Source organism: Pteropus medius, unplaced genomic scaffold (genome assembly GCF_902729225.1).
Source record: "Pteropus medius unplaced genomic scaffold, Ma_sr-lr_union100, whole genome shotgun sequence".
NCBI classification, from domain to species: domain Eukaryota; kingdom Metazoa; phylum Chordata; class Mammalia; order Chiroptera; family Pteropodidae; genus Pteropus; species Pteropus medius.
In genome coordinates, this window is record NW_024345601.1 from 16581783 (window position 1) to 16604611 (window position 22829).

At 34.5% G+C, this 22829-nt stretch overlaps 1 protein-coding gene across 19 annotated transcripts in view; it reads left to right on the forward strand.

The window, feature by feature from the left end:
* R3HDM1 (R3H domain containing 1) overlaps nucleotides 1-22829 on the forward strand; it is a 168569-nt gene that overhangs the window by 45642 nt on the left and 100098 nt on the right. For all 19 annotated transcript variants that reach the window (XM_039874541.1, XM_039874544.1, XM_039874540.1 and 16 more), the window contains exons 2-3: nucleotides 11101-11309; nucleotides 12692-12902. In XM_039874541.1, the coding sequence (XP_039730475.1) occupies nucleotides 12732-12902 (171 nt within the window). In that variant the 5' untranslated portion in view covers nucleotides 11101-11309; nucleotides 12692-12731. The remainder of the gene's footprint in view (nucleotides 1-11100; nucleotides 11310-12691; nucleotides 12903-22829) is intronic.

Below are 22829 nucleotides of genomic sequence, written 5' to 3' on the forward strand. Positions count from 1 at the left end.
CATTGAGTTTTTTAAATTTTGGTTTCCATTGATTCCTTTTCTTGTAAGTTCGCCACTTGAGCTGATATAGACAACAGGCATCTGACACAAGGCAGGTTTGTCCTCTGATGGCAGTTCTCTTGTTATCTCCATCTGTTGGTATGAAGAAGTAATGCTCTTGCCAGAATAAGCAAGCTTGTTTTAATTTTAGCAAAAAAACAAATTAAAAAACAAGGAATTATGCCTTTAATGCCTTTTCTTTCTTTGTGACATTTAAGTCAGTTTGAAGATGCAAAAGTCTCATGGGATGTCAGGTTTTGTAGACAGATGGTCTTTGATTTTATTTTAGGCTTTTTGTTATTGATATTAAAGTGTCAAAGAGAATTATTTAAAATCTGATATATTAAACCATGCCTAGATTCCATACATCTTGTTCATTAGGGAATTAGAGGAAAATATCATGATCTCACCTTCTTTCATCAGTGTGAGGTCAAGCATCGATATGCAACAGAATTTTAACAGCAAGAAATCTCAAAAATCCTGACAGTCTTTGCACATTCACAGTTTCATGGGTTTTTGCATCATTGCTTCTGAATTGCTAATGAAGAGCTCAATATAGCTTCTGATGCGTTTCAGATATTCTCGGTAGTGACTGGCTAGAGTGTTACTGACATCACAACATACAGCTGTTGACTTTCTATTGTCTCTGAGTCCTCAGCAAGTGCTTTAGACTGCTCTAGCAGCACTCTCCCAATGCCTGACTAATCAGCTGGCTGTGTGTGCGGTGAGCTCTGTAGGAGCAATGCAGAGCATCAGTTTACAGATACTATGGAAAGTACATTTTCGTTCACTCTGTATAATGAAGCAAATGCCAATACAATGAAGGTATGTGACTCTTGATTCATTTGCTAAATGTGTACAAAAGGTAATTAAATATATGAAGTTATTTCTGTTCACTTAGTACCATAATTTTTGCTAGGGGCATGTGTGGCAAAATCTTTTCCATATCCGAAGTTTTTGTTTATTTTTGCAAAGATGTATTTGTTTAGGTTGATAGAATGAGAAATAGGGAGTCATTTCCTTCTCAGATGTAGTACAAGTTCCTTCTCCCCTATTCCCCAAATTTGTGATACTCTTTGTACCTCATCGATGAAACAGTTTCCATGTATGCTCGTTGTTATTTGTGTATAGCAGAACAAACTGTCAGTAGAAAAATGACTTCTCTTTCTGGTTCATCCTAAAATAGACACACTCTATGGCTTGTTTAATCTTAAAAAATTCATTATGGGACGAGTAGTGTGGATGAGATTCTTCTTTTGGAAATTTTCTTAAATTTTCTTAGTTTCTTACTAAGAACTTTCAAAATTGATGTTAATTTTTTATACCCTTTTTGGGCAAAGAGGTAGAATAATTTTAAAGTGCTTATAACAGAGCAAAACCTAGATCTGTCATTGCTATGCTTAGCATAATTAAATATTACATTGCAAAAGAGCAAATGCTAATCAACTAATATTTTTAAACTATCTGATTTCTAACCACACTGTCTAAAAACTTTAACATTTACTTTGATATTTTATGATTCTTCAAAACTAGAATCCCACAGTATAGGAAATACCAAATAACTAAAATACGTTCATTAGTATATAACTGACTTGTTTGAAAGGTTTTTTTTTTTTTTTAAGTTTTGCTTGCTTTTTACCTGGAATTAGTCAAAAATTTAACAGTATTTGGTACCACTCTGATATTTTCAGTCTCCCTCTTCTCCATGTGAAACAACTACTTTGATTTTGAGAAATAACTCATCTTCATTTTAGAGGATATAAGAGGAAAATCACTAAATGACCTTTTATCAATGCTGAATATCATTATTCCTCTTTTATTTCTTTCTGATTTGCAGCTATGTAAGTAATTAAGATCATAAAAATATTAATAGCTGTTATTAAAAGTAAGGCCTTTTATCGGGTACATTATTTCCATCTAATGCCAGCAGAATTTCATCATCATTTCTTTTTTAAGCTTCAGATTTTCTTTATGTTGAGAACTACAAAAGAAAAAAATAGCACATACTCTCAATTCCTACCTGCAACTCATTTTATACATCTTTTGTCACATTTCACTTTTCTCTGTTTTATAACCTTTTCTTTTCTTCATTTCTTTAGGTTTCTGTTTGTCTCTGCTCCCCTCTGCCGTGTGCGCGCACGGGTGTATCTCTTTCTGAGTGTTTGCCTCTCCCTGTCTGTCTTCTCTCCCTCTCTCTCCCCCAGCCCATTAGTCTCACATCTTGTCTAGGTCTCTCTGCCTTTCTTTCCATCTCTACCTGGTGTCTCAAGTGTCTCTCTTCCTCTCTGAATGAATCAGTCTATCAGTACATGTGTATGTGTGTCTGTCTTTTCTGCTTGTCTTGTGCTCTCCCTATCCCTGGTATCTCTTCTGGCTAGCTGTCTCTGTATCTCCCTGTTTGTCTCTCTCTTTTTCTCTCTGTCTGTCTCTTCCTCTTCTTTTAATCCATCTTTCCCTCTCCCTTTGTCTCTGGTTCTAAATGTCCCTTTTCTCCTTTTTCTCTCTGTCTGTCCCTCCTACCCCTTCCCTCTTTCCCTCTTACTCTCCTGTTTCTCTTCTGTGCCTCTTTCTTCCTACCTCTCTGTTCCAATTTGTGTCTTTCCCAGTCACTGACTGCTGTTCTTTCTGTCCAACAGTCTTTCTGCCTTTGTCCCTCTCTTGGCATTTTGCTCCCTTTTCCACCCTACCCTCAGGTCTTTCTCCTGTCCAGGCTTTACTTACTTACACACATACACTCACTAAATTTTCGTTATCATACAGATTTTCAGTTTTCATTGGAACCAGATCTGCCCTTGACTTTAAATTTCGGGGCATTAATTAATAGTTATAGGTTACATTTTAATTTATGTTAAAATCTGTACTTTATAAAAGAAACTATTGGATAAATAAATAAATAGATTTTACCCTTTGCTTGATTTCCTTAATTTTTAGAAACTTATGTTTCAGGCATTACAAGTGGATTGAAATAATCACATATTGAAATCAGCATTTAAAATGTCTTCCAAAGATATACATTTTAGATGGTTAAAGGGAATTCTTTTTCTCTTAAATGATTTTTCTATTAATTTTTCAGATTTGTTTTTAGCAGTTTTTAAATTTTAACTTACCAAGATACTTAAGAAAATATCCCACTTCATGATTGTGTTCCAGATTATAGGTAAACTTAATTTTTATACCTCTAATGGGTTTTTTTTTAATACCATTCTGTATTTTCCAAATGTTTTTACAGTCGCTATATGTTAGAATTTTTTTCTTTCATTTTTGAATTTTTATTTTGAAGTAATTCTAAATGCACAGGAAGTAGCAAAAATAGTACAGAGAGTTTTAACATTTAAAAAATGTTTTCCTCACAATTTTGTACTTCATATTTTAGTATTTAAAATACTTTAAACAAAAGCTTACTTAGCATTTATCTGTTTACATAATCACAAACCTAGCAACTGTCATCATATTTTATAAAGCAGATGAAGACAGCAATTTGATGAAGGCATAGTATATCTTAATAGCACTGTGGTTTTGTGTTAACTAGCATTGAGCTAACAGGGAAGAAAATTAAATTTACAGTTATGTTTGTTTAAAAAGCAGAGAAGGATATGTAAGATGAAAATCTTTTCAGAGCTGACTTAAACATCATTTTCACGTATAACCCTCCCTCCCCTGGAATTATGTAGTATTTTTAATTTCTGTGTTCTTTTGGTGTCTCAACTGCTTATATAGTTCTCTTCTGTGGTATATAATTAGATTCTTGGTGTGGGGCACAGAGTGGGGGTGATATAGGACAAAAAAACTACTATTTCTGTGTAAATCTACTTGTCACACTTTCATAGCTGACCACCCCCTGTTCTGATTTACATATGATATCCTTAAGAGTTAATACAATGATTTTTATTTTTTTGACTAAGTTCTTCTAAGCCCTAGAGTTTCATAGATGTACTTTAGTAACTAGAGAAGTCCAGTTAATATCTCTCAATCTACCCTCACTTGTCTCAGAGCAAGTTAAAAAAAAATCTCTAGTATACACACAGATGCACGCACGCATGCGTGCGCGCGCACGCGCGCACACACACACACACACACAGTCGTTTCTCAATATCTATAGAGGATTAGTTCCAGGACACCCCTCAGATACCAAAATCTGAGGATGCTCAAATCCCTTTAATAAAATGGCATAGTACTCCCGTATACTTTAAATCTCTAGATTACTTGTAATACCTAATACAGTGTAAATACTATGTAAATAGTTGTTATATTGTATTTTTAGGGGATAATGACAAAAAAGTCTCTACATGTTTCGTACAGACGACTGTCATAGGCCTAAATACAGAGTACATATCAGCAACAACATAACTTTTTAAAAAACATTTTTAATTTGTTATTCGTTGAATCTCAGATGCAGAACCTGTGATAGAGAGCCAACTGTTCCCCTATACATATACATATATGTGTATGTGTATATATGTGTGTGTGTGTGTGTGTGTATACACTCATATGCATAGATAAAGATTCTTCGTTCTCCAGAGCCTTTCCATTAATCCTAGTTAACAACCCTCATTTTATATTTTTTATATAAAAGGCATATAAAGGTTATATATAAAATGCATATATAAAATATAACATGTAGTATTTATACATAACATGCATATATAAAACATAAAACAAGAGTTGCTAACTAAAATTCATATGTAGGTATCTGGAGAACCAAAAACCCCCAAAAACCACATGCAAAATTGTCTGTGAACCTGCACGTGTATCAGTGCTGTATTTACTCAGTCTGCTATGTTGATTTGACATCTTTTCTCCTTTCCTTTGTATTCAGTGCTAAAAAGTATATTTGATTTGCTCTTTCAACAACAGGCACTTCCAAAAAATCACATGCAGCTTTTTTCAAGTAGTGTGAACGTATGTAGTGACTGATTTGCAAGCACATCTCATGTCATACTACAATGCAGGATCACCAGAGCGAGAGAGAATTACTCAGTATTTTCAAAGCGCTAACCAAACCACAACTTCTTTTAACAAGTAGAAAATGAATGACAACTAAAGTTGAAGACTGATTCCCCTGTTGTGCTCCAATAAAACAATTGTAAAAGAAAATCAAAGAAATTTCTTAAATATTAATAACCACTAAAACAATTTGATGTGGTGGACATAGCTAGTAAGTAATGAAAGAAAGCCATTAAAAAATCAAATCTGAAATGTATTAGACTCTGAAGTTATTCATTTTGTGCAAAGCCATAGGAAGTTGAACCAATTAAATTGGACAGAATCTTAGATACTTTGAGAAGTTTTATCTGCCCACTCTATGAATACAGTATATAGTGTGATTTTCTAGAGACTATGAGGTTCTCAGCAGTGTTCACTCATGCCTAGCAGGAGCATCTTCAAGCTATAAAAGTGTTTGCACACATCCTTTTATAGAGTATGAAGGTAGAAGATGGCAACTGAAAGACAACACCTGTTCTACCTCAAGCTGTTTTTAAGCTATTTTTACTGACCATTAAATGCTCTCTGAAAGAAGAAATAAAACATTTTTGAGCCCTTTTCCCTGAGCATAATCCCTAGGTGCTTTCTTAAAAGAGGGTTGTGATCCTTTGTTAGAAAGAATGTAGTCGGCAATTCAAGAAGTGAAAAGGTAGTGCATTAGTAGTTCTAAAACAGAATATCTGTCAATTGTAACCTAAATTAAAATCCTACAAAGGAAACAGATTTTTGTCATAGAAGAAAATGGGTCATGTTAGATCTGCTGCTAGAGAATATGAAGTTTCACATGCTGATGAAACACATTAAGCCATCAAAGAACCTTTAGGTGGATTAGATAAATGTGCCAGGAGCCCAGCGTGAGTTCTGCTAAGACTCTTTGATGACAGAGCTTAATACTTTTAAGGCCCTTAAGAATTTTCACTAGGATCCTATGATAGAAATGAAATGCTAGTCATAGATAAAAAGTACAGAGAGATAAGTTCATTTAGTCATATTAGTAGTATGGAGGGAAAGTAGCCAAATAAAATTTTGAAGGAGTAAAGAGAATACAATATTAGAGTCTAGCTAAAATACCAGTAAAGACTGAAAGTTTCTTCTAGGATGACCTAGCACTTGCCACATGCCTTCTCAGTGTTGACATTAGAAATGACAGAATAAAGAAACTGGGATTATGCTCATGGTGATGTTCACTTTTATTCATGAACTATAAACTACAGATATTATACTATGAACCTAACATGAAATACATTAGTAAAGAATGTGATGTATGGACTAGACTATGCAAAAATTGGTAACTTCAGTGACTTCTGACACTAGCTAACCCAGAGTTAGGCCAAAATTCGCAGCTTCAGAGCACAGTTCTCCACAGGTCTTTCCTCACTCAGACCATCCGGCTACAAATTTGAAGGTTCCCATGACATCCTCAGGTTTGATGGAACAACTTAGAGAACTCAGCAAAGTCCTGTACTTATGATTTCAGTTTTATTATAAAGTATATGAATCAGGACCAGCCCAAAGGAGGAACGCATAGGGCAAGGGGTAGGAGAGTCCCAAATGCAGCCTTTCCCTTGTCCTCTCCCTGTAGAGTTGGATGTCTTACTGTCTCAGGACCGTCTTATACTCCCCAGCCTTCTTCCCAGAAAAGGCTGTTCCTAAACAGTCTTGAATGTTGGTGTCAGCCTTAATGAGCCTCCTCTTAAAGATTTACTCCCATTATTTATCCTCACTCACTGTTATCACCAAACCCCACAGCCATCCCAGCTCCTTCACTTTTAGCAGATAATGTTCTAGGTAAAATAAAATATTAAGAGTTTATTAGATATGAATTTCCCATGTTTCCTGCCATTTTCCCTTCTGTTTCTGAGGACAATAAATATTTTAAAGGCTTATTCCCTCCATTTGTGCTTCTGACCCTATTTTCTCATTTTGTCCTACTTCACATTTTCCTTCTCATCCTCATCTTTTTTCTTCTTAAATCTTCTCTCCTTCCTTCATCTACTTCTCTTTGGCCTATACACTTTCCAACCTGGCAGTCTTCCCCTAACTTTATATCTCCTAACTTTGTTGCCAAATCCAGTACAATCTTTTTGGTCCTCTATCTCTTTACTCATCTCTTAAGAGTTTAGTGTTCCTTAGGGCTAGGTCCCCAACCCCCGGGCCGTGGACTAGTACCAGTCCATGGCCTGTTAGGAACTGGACTGCACAGCAGGAGATGAGTAGCGAGGGAGCAAAGCCTCATCTGTATTTGCAGCCGCTCCCCAGTGCTAGCATCACTGCCTCAGCTCCACTTCTGGTCATCAGGCATTAGATTCGCATAGGAGCACCAGTCCCAGATGCCAAAAAGGTTGGGGACCGCTGCCTAGGGATTCTATCCAAAGCCCACTTTTCTTATTTACTGACTCCTGGGCAGCTTCATCTGTGCTGATAATTTAAAGCTTCCATCTGTACAGCGATTCTACCCAAATAAATAGCATCAGCTCTGCCTTCTCTCCTTAGGTCCAGGTCATCCAACTCCCTGTTAGATTTTTCCACCTGAGTGTCCTGAAGGCACCTTAAACTTAATGTTTGCAAAACTGACATCATTGTTCTGCACCAAATCCTCTTTACCCCTCATGTATTTCCTAGTTAGTGGGTAGCAAGCACCCACATCTTCATTGTGTCCTGTCATAACTATTTCCAACTCTCACATCCCTAGCCTTTTCCTTAACCACCCCTGTATCTAATTGGCTTCCCCCAATTAGTTACTTTCAGTTATGTTAACCTCTTTATTTCTAGTGGCAGTACATATAGGAAGTGGCTAATACAGCAAGGGCTCTGGAGCCAGACTGCCTGAATTCAAATCCTAACTCTGCCAAACTATTCTTGCAATCTTGGGCAATCTGCTTAATCTTTCTCTGCTTCAGTTTCCTCATTAGTAAAATGGGGATAATAAGAGCACCTACCTGATAGGGTCATTATGAGGATCAAATAAATTAATACAGTTAAAGCATTAGGAATAGTGTTCTGTGAATAAGTAGCTATTTAAGAGTTTGCTGTTAACATTATTGGTTTTAAAGTATATATCACAATCAGTAATTATCTTGTTTGTTTTGTCTGCAGTGGAGTGTAAGCACCTTGAATGCTGGGATCCTGTCTGCCTGGTTCACTGCTGTATCCTCAGCACTTTGAGCAGTGCTTTAGCATATAGTATCCAGTCAAAAGATTAGAGTGAATGAATGAAATCTTTTTTCTTTTTCAGCCTTCACCTCTTAATCCTTTGTCTAAACTCTACTCACTTTTCCATCACAACTCTCATAATATTTTACCTGCTAGAGCACAGTCCATCTATATTGTAGCTAAAATAATTCTCCATGGCTTCTCTTAAAATAAGTTCCTTTATTACTCAGGCTTTCATGTTCCTCATGAAATCAAGACTAAACTTCTAATCTTAACTTTAAATGTAGCCACCCTTTAATGTTATTCTCCTGTTGTTTCTAGAGCATTTTTAATGAAAAATGTCAAGACCAGAAAAAGAAGGATTATAACATTCAGTGCTTACTACTCAGAATTAGCAGATACTAACTTTTTCTTATATTTGCTACAGACCTTTTAACAAATGAAATAACAAAGTCATCACTGAAGTCCCTTTTTAAAATCTCATCTGAAACCTTTTTCTTTCCCTCTCTACAGGGAATTACTAGCATGGAATAGGTATGTATTTTTCCCATCCATGCTTGTGTAGTTTTTAAATTCTTACCTAAGATGTGTTGTAGATATTCTGTTTTTTCACTAAGCATTCTTACATTCTTTTGGAGATCTATGTTGACGCAGCTTTAGTTCATTCTTTCTCATTGTTTTTCATATTGTACAATGTGAGTATAACATGCTTTTTTTTTTAATCAATTTCTCTCTTGGTATACATTTGGTCTTTCTCATTCTTTGCTTTTAAATAAAACAACGTAGTGAATATTTTTGTACATGTCTCTTCATGCACATGTGTGAGTTTCTTTAGTGTGTAGACCCAGAAATGGAAATGTTAAGCCCTAGGATATGAGAAATTTGAACTTTATTCAATATCACAAATTATTTACTAAAGTGAACTCCCAGTGTTTGAGATTTCCCATTCCCCATGCCCTTTCCAACTCTAGGTATCATCAATTTTTTTTTTTTGTCTTCGACCCCAGTTAATATGCTCTAGTTCCATTAAATGGGTTTCTTTTTCCTATCTTCCCCATTTCTCCACTCAGAATGCCACACATTCAGGTAAAACCTTCCTCTTCATATAACTTTTTTTTCTAAAAGTAATTTGTCCCATAATTTTGTAGGACTCCATCAAAAAATTATTTCCTCCCATTCTTCAACTTAACCAAAAGTCTTTTCCCCTCTTGAATTATTTTTGTATATTTATTGATAAATGTAATAATTAACCACCTCTTTTGGATTTAACAAACTCAGGTCAAGGTAGTTCTTTCTCTTTTGCTCTTTTTAAATATAGCTAATACTTATTGCTACTCTTTGGTTATTGCTCTGGTTTCTCAGTACATTTTTGTTGTATGACAGGAAATGGTTATAAATCACATAGACATTTAGCATTTTGAAATATTGGTGCTTATATTCTTCAAGTAACTGACAAGTGATTGATTCTCAAAATGTGAATTTCCACTATTTATAAATAAAGCATAGTTTTCCTACTTTTCTCACTAGGGGGCTTTGACGAATTGGCTATGTCAATTTATAACCTTAGGAAAAACTGATGTGTGTTGGTTTTGTGCATTTGATTTATTTTATAAATGTGCCTGCCTGATTTCATTTTTTTTCTTCTAAGGGAAGAAATACAGCTTTGTGTTCATCTAATGAAATGACATTGAATAACCAGGTAGCCATAAGGAAAGAACAATGCAGTGTCTTTGCCAGATTCTATCCAGATAACTTCAATAATGTAACTCTTTTTTCCCCTCCTTAATATTCATGTGAACAATACTTTGTTTTTACCTATAAGAGCCAGCTTTCTCTCCCACAAGAAAATTAACTTAAATGATTTTTTGATATTTTTGTTAATCTAGAGTAAACTGGGTTTCATTGTGTGAAATTAGAGTATTTTTTGATTGCAGAACTTTTCAGATTTTTGTGCTGTAGAACCAATAATTAGGCCCTAGGCATAATAAAGTGATCCTTTTCTATCAGTCCTTAGTCAAACACAGTGCAATGGAGGTGTGAAAACTAATGTAAATCCATATCAAGGTTCTAAATAATTATATTTCAAGTAGTTTTTGAAGTTAATATAAGATGTGAATTGTTCTATGATGCATACTCAGCAGTATTAGTACTGTATCTATTGGTGCTTAGACCTTATTATGCTCAGTTGTTTCACCTTAAGTCTATAGTATTCTGTTTATTGACAACAAAATTATCAAAGGAAGATGGAAGAGCTATGTAGGATTTTTAGAGTTGTTTATTTGCTATGATGTATTCACTTACACCAAAAAAAATAATAAAACTGACTTAAAAGCAGATGACACTGCAAGAATTTTGGCATTGATCTTTCAGATGTCTTTTAAGATAGTCATTCTATCTTTTATAGATATTTACTTTTAACAGACAATGTGTGTTTCATTGAAAATGTTAAATGGCTTATTATAGCCCTTTGTTCTTTTAAAAACCTAGAGTGTGATTATTATTCAAAATTACAGTCTTCTCTTCACTCCACAGAGTTATAGCTCTAGAAGAAAACTCAAAGTCATAGTTCTCAGAGTCAAGTGTTCCTGGTTATGATCTTGGGCAAACCATTTTTTTCTCTTATTTGTAAGATGAAGATAATATCTCCCTTACAATACCAACCATGTACTAGGTTCCTATTATATGTTAGCTCCCTTGCTTCCCCTCACAGCTTTTACTGCGAAACTCTCTAGGTGGCCTCGGGGACCTATTCAGGCTCACAGAACTAATACATGGCAGAATTAGTTTTAACTAAGTGTTCTGACTCTTGTTTAGAACAAGAAAATAATAAAATCACCAACAGCAATACTTTTAATTTCCTAATTGTATAGGATTCCATTTCACTTGCCTATTTTGTTAAAATCTTTTCTTTTGTTTTAATTTTAGGCCACTGAAAGGTATGATATATTTGATCCAAGACAGTCCATTTCAGTCCAGAAATCTACAGTGGTGACAAGGACATGGGACTCCTTCTGCCAGATTCCAGATGGTTCAATACAATTGACATCCTGGCTGACAACTGTGAAAAAGAACCTTGGATTATTTTATTTTATTTTTGTGGGACTCCACAATTCCAAATCCATAGGACACATCAGGTAACCTCTCTGGTCACTTGAGAAAAACACATCCCTTTTTCTTTCAAAATCTTACATATAAAAAGGAAGGAGCCAAAGTATCATAAGTAACTCTCTCTCCCCTAGTAACCTTATTATTTTGAGAATTAACCAGTTAACCTTGGCATGGAATATACTTAAGGGAGACATGTTTTTTCCTTCAGTTGAGTCTACTCATGACTTTGGAATTTATTTCTCTTTTTTTAAACTTTTCAGGCATATTTATGGATTTCTGAAATCTATTTAGATATTTAAATGCAAAATATTCCTTCAGGAAAAGAACTCTTGAATTTTCCAGATTTATATTGAGAAGACAAGTTCTACTGATTTTTTTCTCCTCAAGATTTTATCATGAAGTTTTCAGAAAAGTTTAAAGAATTTTACAGTGAACAGCCATTAACATCTTATCATACTTACTTTAACCTGTATCTGTCTGTCCAGTGTATCTTAATTTTTTCTTGGTGCATTTTAAAATAAGTTATTTTTGTTGTCACTACAAAAAAAAAAATTGTAGTGGTATGAGGTGATGGATTGTGGTAATCATTTAGTGATACATACGTGTGTCAAACATTTCTTATTACATTTGTACCCCTTGAACTTATTCATGGTTTTATGCCAATTATCTCAGTAAAGCCAGGGGGAAAGTTTACATCAAGTTCTGCTCTTCAAGTTCACAGTTTCTAAAATGACAGCTATCTGATACATTCCTATTTGATATCCAGTATAAAGTCTCCAGTGTTTTCTTAAACTCACTAAAGATATGAAATATATTGGGATCTTATGTATTTGCTAGCCTATGGAGTCCATATACTAGAGCATCTGGTCATGTGTTATTTAAAACTGAATCACACAAGTCAGGAAAGTTTTTAATGCTTGATTCATAATGCCAAATAGTTACTAATACAGATTCACAACTGTGTTTTGTATACAGTATTGCTGGTATTTTTTTTTAATTATTTTCTTTCAGAATTGCAGAGTAATTTAAGAAATTGAGATTTTAGAAATCTAGACGAAAGCTATTATAGGAAAATATTTTTCCCACATGAAATATCCCTTCAGAGAAAAATGATTTCTAATATAATCTAAATATACATTTATAACTCCAGCCATTACTTTCCATCTCAATATGGCTCATTCCTTAATATTTCTTAAGAACTTTCACAAATGGTATGTACATCAAAATTAGCTCGTACCTCATTGTATGATGATTTTTTTTTATTTGAACTTGTCTGCCACTAACCTGTATACTCTTTGAAATCAAGAATTTTGCTTCTATCATGGAACATAGAATACTCAGTCAGTACAGTAACTAAATGTAAGAAACATTTTAGACAAAATTAAATATTTTTTTCTTTCTTGCTAAGGCTTCAAGTTCCGTGTAGAATTCTAAAATAACCTTTGCTGATGAGGATGTCTGATACTGTTACTGTAAAAAATGAAACTGAAACAATGAAGGATTTGGAGGCAGAAGTGAAAGATACAACCAGAGTTGAGAATCTTACTAAATCAGAAAACTATGGGAAGATTTTGGCAGAGAAGAATGAACGTTGTATTGACAACAATATTGATTTGCAGGTAAACAGAATTTTCTCTCTGGCTACCAATACTAAATATTCAATATATAGTTATACTCTTCATACAAAACTCGCTTTCAGAATTCCAAAAGGGTAAGTTGACCTATTGTGACATGCTTGTCAGCTGGTTTTTGAGCCATCTGGATTGTTCAGTCTAGCTCTTTGATTTGCTTATATCATATAATTCCTTTCATTTTGTATGTGGCCAATACATTTTTTACTGGCTTTCTACTTTTTTCATTCCACTTTGCATCTATCAGTATTGTGAGAGTTCAGAATTTAACTTAAGAGCTCTTAGAGGATAAAAGAATAGAGTGGTGGAAACTGTAGAAGTTCTATTGGCAGAAACAGCCTTCGGAGGAATCAGTCAACCATGACTGAGAAAAATAGTTGCTGGGTGGTGGAGAAAGTCACTTGAGGTTTTTGATGCTACACATATATGATGACGTAAAACTAACCACTGGCAAGGCTTTTAATTCCAAGCATAGATGGAAATTGAGGAGTTGGTCAAAGATTCAAGATAGTAAAAATTGTTTCAAGTAGTACTTACAGTATTCAGTTCTAAGTGTTCCACTTATCTCTTGCTATGTAACAGATTACCACAAAACCAAGGACTAACCATTTTAAAACAGAAACTTGCTAAAACTCTATTGCATTTTATTTTTTAATATCATGATTCGTGAGTTAGGAAAGGGAACAAGGGCTTGGCTGAGTGAATTTTCTACTATACAAGGAGTCAAAAGAAGGCCCCAGCTGATATTTAACTGGCAGATGGGCTGGTCTGGAAGGTCCAAAACTGTTTCACTCACATATGTGGCACCTTGGTGCAAATGGCTGGGATGTAGGCTGGCTGGAAGTGAGAACACCTACCTGCGGTCCCTCTAGCATGTAAGCCCCAGGATAGTTAGACTATTTTAGGGATCCCAGAAAGAATGTTCCAAGAGCCAAGCAAAGCTGCAAGGTCTTTGAAATGGGCTCAGAAGTCTCAGTATGTTACTTTCATTGTTGTCTTTTGATAACACATGTCAATAAAACCAACCCAGATTCAGGGCAAGGGGAATTAGACCCTGCCTCTCAGTAGAAAAGACCTTTCTTTAATCTACTACAAAAAGTTATCTCAAAATACTATCTTTAATACTTATGTTTTAGTTTAGCCAAAGAATAAAAAATTCTATTGGAGGAAATAATCTGTTGTTCTTTCTATGTCCTAAAGACCTTGAGGGCTACATTTCAAAAATTATACCCTCACTTTTTATGATAAGTAAAGAAGTCTCTTTTAAAGGTTCATTCCCTCAGTCAAAGTTTATTTTCCACTATGTGCCAGAAATGTGTTAGAAAATGATAGCAGTTCATACAGCTATAAAAAAGCATTTAGGCCCCACTGAGTAAGTCTAGTCAAGTGGCAATTATGTAAGCAATTGGGAGGAATAACATTTTTTCTAGTCATTTTTAGTAATAGCACTTTTTAAACAAAAAATTGCCATGCCTGCAATCAGTACACTCAGTGATGGCAGCATGCCAGTATTCTGATTAAATCAGAAAATCTGCTAAGATTCTATTGCATTCGTGATTAAAATACTAAAAGGTTTCCTTTAGTCTCTTTCTGTACCTGATATTTACTCTTCCAGGTCGTGTTTATCAACAGGCGATTAACCTTTAGTCTCTTTCTGTACCTGATATTTACTCTTCCAGGTCGTGTTTATCAACAAGCGATTAATTTGGATTATTGCCTTTTATACAACCAAGTCTGTTGTATTGCCCTTGGCAATAAGCACAGAAATGTTCTGATGACCACTATTAGATGGACCACTGTAATATGTCCCAGTTGTTAAAACCATAGGAAAATTTCATGCATTCCCCAAACATTTACTGAAAATGTATTCTGTGCAAAGGAAGTACTATAGTAAGCAAAAATGGGCACGGTCTCTGACACCATGTTCCATGTAGCATGGTGACTGTAAAGATTGGAAGGAGGAACAGAGAACATTGAATGCTATATTTATTGATTATCCAAATGTTTATTAAGAATTATAATGTGTGGGAATATTTGCTCTGCTTGGAGCTTTTTGAGATCCAAGATGCCTCCATCAAGATGTCTGGCAGAGGCTTGGAGTCTAAATAACTCACACAGAAGAGATTTAAGTAATGGAAATTAGGAATGGAAGACAAAAGTGGATAAAAAATGAAGAGATGTCATAGCTTCTTCCGTACTATAAAGAAATCTTATAATTTTCTACTATCTGTAAATGATAGCATTTACATAAAAAAATAATTTTATCAAACTAGAGAGAGGCCAGCAGACATCACCTTGGATGGTTCCAAGTAGAGATTATCTCATGGACTCCTTGACCATTTCTTTTTTAAATCTGCTTGCATAGTGCTCTACTCTTTAAATATGTTGTGTTTTTTATTCAAAGTTTTGTTTTGGACTATAATCTTTTATAAGTTTTAGGACTACTTACTTAAGAATTTCTTAAGAATACTTTAGAATTAATTCAAGTACTCTTTGTGCATTAATGTCAAGAAGTTAACTTTCCCACCTAATTGCTGTGGAGTTGTTCTTGTTAATAATGGTCCAAAATAGTTTGCAACGCATTAACTTAGTAAGTTTTCTACTGCCACACACTATTTCAATTGCCAGTCTTAAGTTATATGATGGACTTTCTTTGATCATTATGTATTTGAAAGATTGGGGTGGTGAGGTGTCAGGTTCCTAAATCTAGAAAAATTTTAATTTGTTAGACTACTACTACTATTTAACATAGGATAAATAAGGGAGGGGTGTTTGCTTCGTTTTCCTTTGTATAACTTATTTATATGGCCTCTAATGTTTGATTTTTCTCAGGGTTAGATTTCTCAGATTAAATTAAGGTAAATTATTTGTGTTGATTTTTGCAGTCATTTACTTGAAATGTAAAATTAGGAATCTTGTGTTCTGCTTATTAGCGATTCAAACTCAGCATTCTCATTTATTTACAGTTATATCTTTGTACTTGACGAATGCTTTGTCTAGGGGTATTCATCTGTATATATGTGCATATAAACACAATCTAACACGTATTTTGGAGCAGTTCAATGATTCCTCGCCCCAAAAGCTATTAAACTATTGGATGGCCAGTCCAAGTTTTGTTCAGAATTCTTGTTGTGGAGGAAATAAGAGAACTGATTTTTGTTAACTAGGCTTTATGTGCCAGAGTGCCTGAACAGCTTCTGATATATATGAGTGAATTTTCCATACACATAATCAGTTGAAGGAGGTGTTTAGTATATTCTTAATTTCTGTAACAAGCCTTTTGATAATCAAGATGAGACTTTTACATCTTGTATCTCCCAAGTTCTATTGCATTTCTTTAAAAAGAGGAGGATAGGGCCAAGTAAGGGACAGGAAAGCAATGTCAATCTATTAATATTATCAGAAAAACTCAGGATACAGGCTACACTTCTCCAACAGTGAGGTTAATGGGCATCACATTTCTTAATAAAATGTGAAAAAATTTCTGTTTAAAGGGTTGAATAAAAGTCTATCTTTATAAAATCATACAATTCTTAACTATTTTTCTATTTGTCTAACAAAGTGAAAAGGATGTATGCAATGTACCTGGTACATAGTTAGAGCCTAACAATGGTAGATGATATTAATATTTATAATCATAATTGTTTTATTATTAGCAATAGCACACTATATGGCTTCTCCAACTGGTCCCTTTATTATCATGAAATGTAGATTTTTTTCTTTAGTAATAAAATAAAAAGTAAAATTTATTTCTTAATATAAGCTCTCAGAAATTGCAATGCAGTAGTTTTTGTTCTTTGTATTAAGTTCCCTACCTTTTATGGTCTTTTATATTTAAGAAGTTCAACTTTTTAAAAAGTCCACTCTTCTAACTCAGAAAACTTTGTTGTTTTCTGTTATTCCAGTAGAAATCATCAACCTAGCCTCAATTGTTTTTACTGCTCCTGACCTTTAGTTATACATTTAACATTTTAATTCATTATTGTAATTACTATTAATCCTTAACTGTTGCCTTGAAAAATAATGAGAATTAGTGAGCTCTTCAAGGTGTATTAAGAGTCTTACTTGAAAGATGTCAACCATTATAATTTATTTTGTTCATAATAATTACAATGAAAATTGATCCTCTTTTTGAAATAAGTAAATTTCCTCTTAATTGAGTGATATTAATTGGTGGGTATTTTGATGCTGAGACAATATAACTCAAAGATTATTCTGTTTTTTCTTAGCAGTACATAAATCTCATGGTTTATGATTTCAGTACTTCTGTTTTTCTTTCCTTTGATAATAAAGAAACATTAAATAGATTTAACTGTCTTAGCAGAACAAAGATAGGCAAAGAAAATTACTGACAATATTAGACCAAATAGACATTGTGATAAGCAAAGAAACATAAGAGAAAAAAAACCTGTTTACTACCCCTTTATATGGAGTTGACTGCATAGACTCAGGTTTTTGTTTCTTTTGTTATTAGTTGTAAAAGCTTTCTGGTTTGGAGTAACACTTAAGATACAGATAATGTTTTGAGGATTCTTTCAAATTCATATTCTGAAATAAATTTTAAATCTGTTTAAAACTACTTTATTGCCAACAAAAGACCAAAGTACTAAAATCACCAACCATATTTATTTCTCTTTGCTCTCAAATCTACAAGGCAGTAAATTAAAAAACGTCTATGTTTATTATAATAGTACAACTTAACCATTTATTATTGAACCTCAGTTTTTGTCCAAGTTAGTAGCTAGTAGCTCTGACAATATATTATCAGTTTGGAACTGAAATTCCATTAAGGATGTTTCATATTCTGTATCCATTTTTTGGCCTAATTTTGGTCCTATGCTTTAGTATCAAACAATGTAAATTATAAAGTGAGGGTTTGCCCCTAAGCTCTCTAAATTCTAATATGATTCTCTTTCCTGGAGTAGTGAAGGTCTGTTAAACAAGCTGCTAGGACAGTGAAATTTTGTTAAAAGTGAAAAGTAAAAATAAAATCAGTGAAACCAAAAGTTGATTCTTTGAAAAGATCGATGAAATTGACAAACTTAGCTTGATGGACTAAGAAAAAAATAGAGAAGACTCAAATTTCTAAAATAAGAAATGAAAGCGGGGACATTACTACTATTTCTATAAAATAAAAAGAATTATGTGAGGGTATGAAAAAATGTATGCCATCAAATTGGATAATCTAGATGAAATGGACATGAAGAAACAGATAATAGACCAATAACTAGTAAGGAGATTGAAGCAATAATCAAAAATCTTCCAACAGAAGATTACTGATGGCTTCACTGGTGAATGCTACCGAACATTTAAAGAATTAATACCAATTCTGAAACTTATAAAAATATTAAAGAGAAGAGAACACTTCCTAATTCATTCTGTATGGCCAGCACTATCCTGAAACAAAGCCAGGCACAGACACTTGCAAGAAGAGAAAACTACTGGAAATTCTAGCCAAAGTAATTATGTAAAAAATAAATAAAAGGCATCCAAATTAGAAAGGAAGAAGTAAAATCATCTCTTTTTGCTGATGATGATCTTATATGTAGAAAACTCTAAAGATTCCACAAAAGTACAATTAGAACTAATAAATGAATTCAGTAAAGTAGCAGGATACAGAGCCAACACACAAAAAAAGACAGTTGCATTTCTCTACGCTAACAACAATCTGAAAAGGAAATTACAAAGGCAGTTCCATTTACAATAGCATCTAAAAGAATAAAATACTTAAGAATTAACCAAGGAGGTAAAAGACTATACAATGAAAACTACAAAATATTGTTGAAAGAAATTAGACATAACTAAATGGAAACACATGTTCATGGGTTAGAACACTCAATATTATTAAAATGTCACTATTACCCAAAACAATCTACAGATTCAGTACAATCCCTATCAAAATCCAAATGACATTTTTTACAGAAATAGAAAAACCCACTCTAAAATTCATATGGAATCTCAAGGGACCTGAAATAGCCTTGTCTTGAAAAAGAACAAAACTGGAGGACTCCTATTTACTGATTTAAAACTTACTACAAAGCTACAGTAAGCAAAACAGTGTGATGTTAACGTAAAGATAGACATTTAGACCAATGGAATAGAATAGAGAGCCCAGAAATAAATCCTTGCATATATGATCAAATGATTTTTGACAAGGGCGCCAAGATCATGGAGAAAGACAGCCTTTTCAACATATGGTGCTGGAAAAACTGAATATCTACATACCAAAGAATGAAGTTGAACCCTTGCCGAACGCCATATACAGAAATTAACATAAAATGGATCAAAGACCTAAATGAAAGAGCTAAAGCTATAAAACTCTTAGAAGACAGCATAGGAGAAGAGCTTCATGACATTGGATTTGGCAGTGATTTCTTAGATGTGACACCAAAGGTGCCAACCAAGAGGGCTTTCTCTTCCCAGCCCTACCTTTACAACACCCCTAGAGCCCAGGGATACCTTCTGCAAACTGCACACCCAAGAGGAAAGGAGCCGAGGAGTCAAAGCTGCCAGAGCCATTTTAAGTAGACAGCTTTAAGGAAGGCAAAGGAGGGGATATTGCAAAACCATAAAATAGACTGAAGAAGGGGTGTAGGGTAGACCCCCAAGATTCTGCATCTCAACAAGCTCCCAGTTGATACCAGTGTTGCCCAGTGACAGCAGTATTTGAACAGTGAGGATGTATCGTGCCTAAGAGAAACAAAGCAATACTGATGAAGGAAAACAACCATTAAGTTATGGAAACTAATCAATTTATTAGCAAAACCCCTCTCTGCCCTTTGGTCATCTTCAAGAGCACAGGACCCCTGTGACATGAATAGCAGAAACATACATCCCAGAGCAGTGACAGGCCGATCCTGGCCCTACAGACAATGAGAAGAAAGCCACCGAACCAGTTCACTTTTACCAATGAGGAAATGGGGCATTTCCAAGAAAAGAGTCAATGTTGAGGTCTGAGGCAAGACTATTTATCAGTGGGCTCCTGGTGTCCACCTAGCCCCTGAGAACTGACAATGCGGGTTTGAGTTCAGGTTGGGTGGGTTTCCCTTTGAAAACCAGGAACATCTGTAGAGGTTATCATCAGCACCACCACCCTTTGTGGACGGAGAACCTGAGGAAGAAATGCCCCAGAGGAGAGATGTCCTCTGTTAATCCATATGACATTTCTCCCCAAAAAGATCAAGTTGGCAAAAGGAGCTCAAGGTAATGAAAGTGAACAAAACTGGAGGACTCACATCATTTTATAGTTAGATTTCATAGAACTCAAAAGGTCACAGCTAAAAAGTTTTCTTGGTCTGAGCAACCCTTCCATTTTCCAGAGACCTGTGTCCATGGAAATGAATTGCCAAGGTCACCTGGAGAGCCAATGGCACAATTAGGGCTGAACACTAGCCTTCCTCTGTGTACTTTTTCCAGAGCACCATGCCGCTTCCTTCAGTCATGACCTTTCCCAACCTAGTTTGGACTCAACTAACCTAAAAGCATCTGTGTTTTAGTGCACTTTACAATGAATTCATCGTTCTGATGAGTTTTGTAGATGCTGAAACAGTTGCTGAAATAGTATACTCCAGGGGGCAACCCTGTCCAGAGAAAGGACGAGCTTCCTAATTTGTGAGACTTGGCGGATGAGAGACAGATAAACCAGCCAGGTTAATCTCAAGATGGATGGTTTTTGAAAGAGTAAAGTGCTGAACACATACAAATGCTCACAAATTAACCAACATTTGGTTCAGAAAGATGCTCAGCATCTCTATCAAGGTGGTGAGGGGAGACTAGAGATAGATGAATCTTGTGTTATCTTGATTCTTGCCTCAAGAAGCTTTCCTCGCTGAAAACTACCATGCAGGCTTTTTCCAGGATGGCTAATGGAGATTTGTTAAGCAGTATTAGCCATGAGTTTTCTGGAAATGTCAAAAGTGATTTGAAGACCATCTTGTGGTATTCCCTGAACCACCTTGCTTTCTTTGCTGAGAGGCTGTACTATTTCATGAAAGGTGCTGTCACAGACGACTCCATCCTGGTCAAATTGTGATCACTTGAACTCAGAGAGTAACAACTAAGTGAGATTGATCTTGTACAAATAAAACAAATGTTCATTTAGAGGTATCAGAAGACCCTGGGCACAGTGATTGCAAGTGACACAGTTAGAGATTACTAAAGATTCTTCTGGCCATTGTAGGCCAGTAGGAGGAATTATTTAAATGACTGTCTGTGTGCAGCAGTATCAACTACTAACTAACCAAAAGAGCTTTTTACTGTGGACCATGTCAGGGTAATGTGCTTGGTTTGCATATATGTTTGCATATATTATTGCCTTTCTTCCTGTGTTATTTTTTCTCTGTATACAATCAATGTGAAGCCATATCACAATAATGTAGTAACACTGCAATGTTGGTAAAACATAATTCTCACTGCTCTTATTCTAATCAGAATACCGAATTGAATAAGAATCACTATTTCTTTTATAAAGGGGAAGAATAAAACATAGGACAGAAGCTTTATGACATTGTATTTGGGAATGATTTTTTTGGATATGACACCAAAGGCACAGGTTACAAAAGAAAAAATAGATAAACTGCACTTCATGAAAATTTTTTAATTTTTACATCAAACAACACCATCAACAGTAAAAAGGCAGGCAACCCACAGAATAGGAGAAAAATATTTGCAAATCATATATCTGAGAAAAGATCAACCACAAAATATAGAGAACTCCTAAAACACGACAGTAAAACACCTCAATTCAAAACTGGTCAAAGGACTTGATTACACATTTCTCCAAAGAAGATATGTGAATGGCCAATACTTAGTACATGAAAAAATAACTCACTGTCATTAACCATTAGGGAAAAGCAAATCAAAAGTACAGTGAGGTACCACCTCACACCCACTAGGATGGCCACTATCAAAAAACAGCAAACAGGTATTGGCAAGGATGTGGAGAAATTGGAACTCTTACATAGTGTTATTTGGAATTTAAAATGGTACAGCCACTGTGGAAAACAGTATGGAGGTCCTTTTAAAAAATGTTATTAAATAGAATTACCGTAAGATCCAGCAATTTCATTTCTGGGTATATACCCAGAAGAATTGAAAGCAGGATCTCAAAGAGATGTTTGTACTCCCATGTTCATTGCATTATTCAAAATAGCCAAAACAGAATCAACCCAAATGCATCCATCGACAGATGAATGGATAGTCCATTGTATTGATCATTATTATTCAATAATATTTATCCTCGAACGTGAGATATTATTCAGCCATAGAAAGGAAGAAAATTCTGCAACATACTACAACATGGTTGAACTTTGAGGTCATTATACAAAGTAAAATCAGTGAGTTACAAAAAGACAAATACTATATGATTCCTTATATCAGGTACTTAGAATAGTCTAAACTGTAGAGACAGAAAATAGAATGGTAGTTGCCAGCGCCTGGAAGGAGAAGAGAATGGGAATTTAATGGGTACAAAGTTTCAGTTTTACAAGATAAAAAGAATTATAAATCTGAATAGTGGTGGTGGTTTCACAACATTATGAATATATTCAATACTATTGAACTGTATACTTGAAAATGGTTAAGATGTTAAATTTTATGTATATTTTTCACAATAAAAAAATTGAGAAAAATTGAAAGGAATGCTTTAAATGATAAAATTCATTTTTTAAATAATTTTATTCCTATTTAAAGCCAAACCTGGCTACCAAATTGATACAAAACAAAGGTTGTTTACTTTAATAAATAAAACTTGTTTTCTCTGCTTTGTTCTGTATACATGTGTTTATGGCAAATTTTCTGGTATACATTAAGTAGTTTCAGTTCTTTGCTATTTGAAATGAAATAATGTGTCTTAGAGAATAATGTCACTTTAACAGTTTATAGTTTACTTATGCAGTAGTGTATTCGTTTTCTATT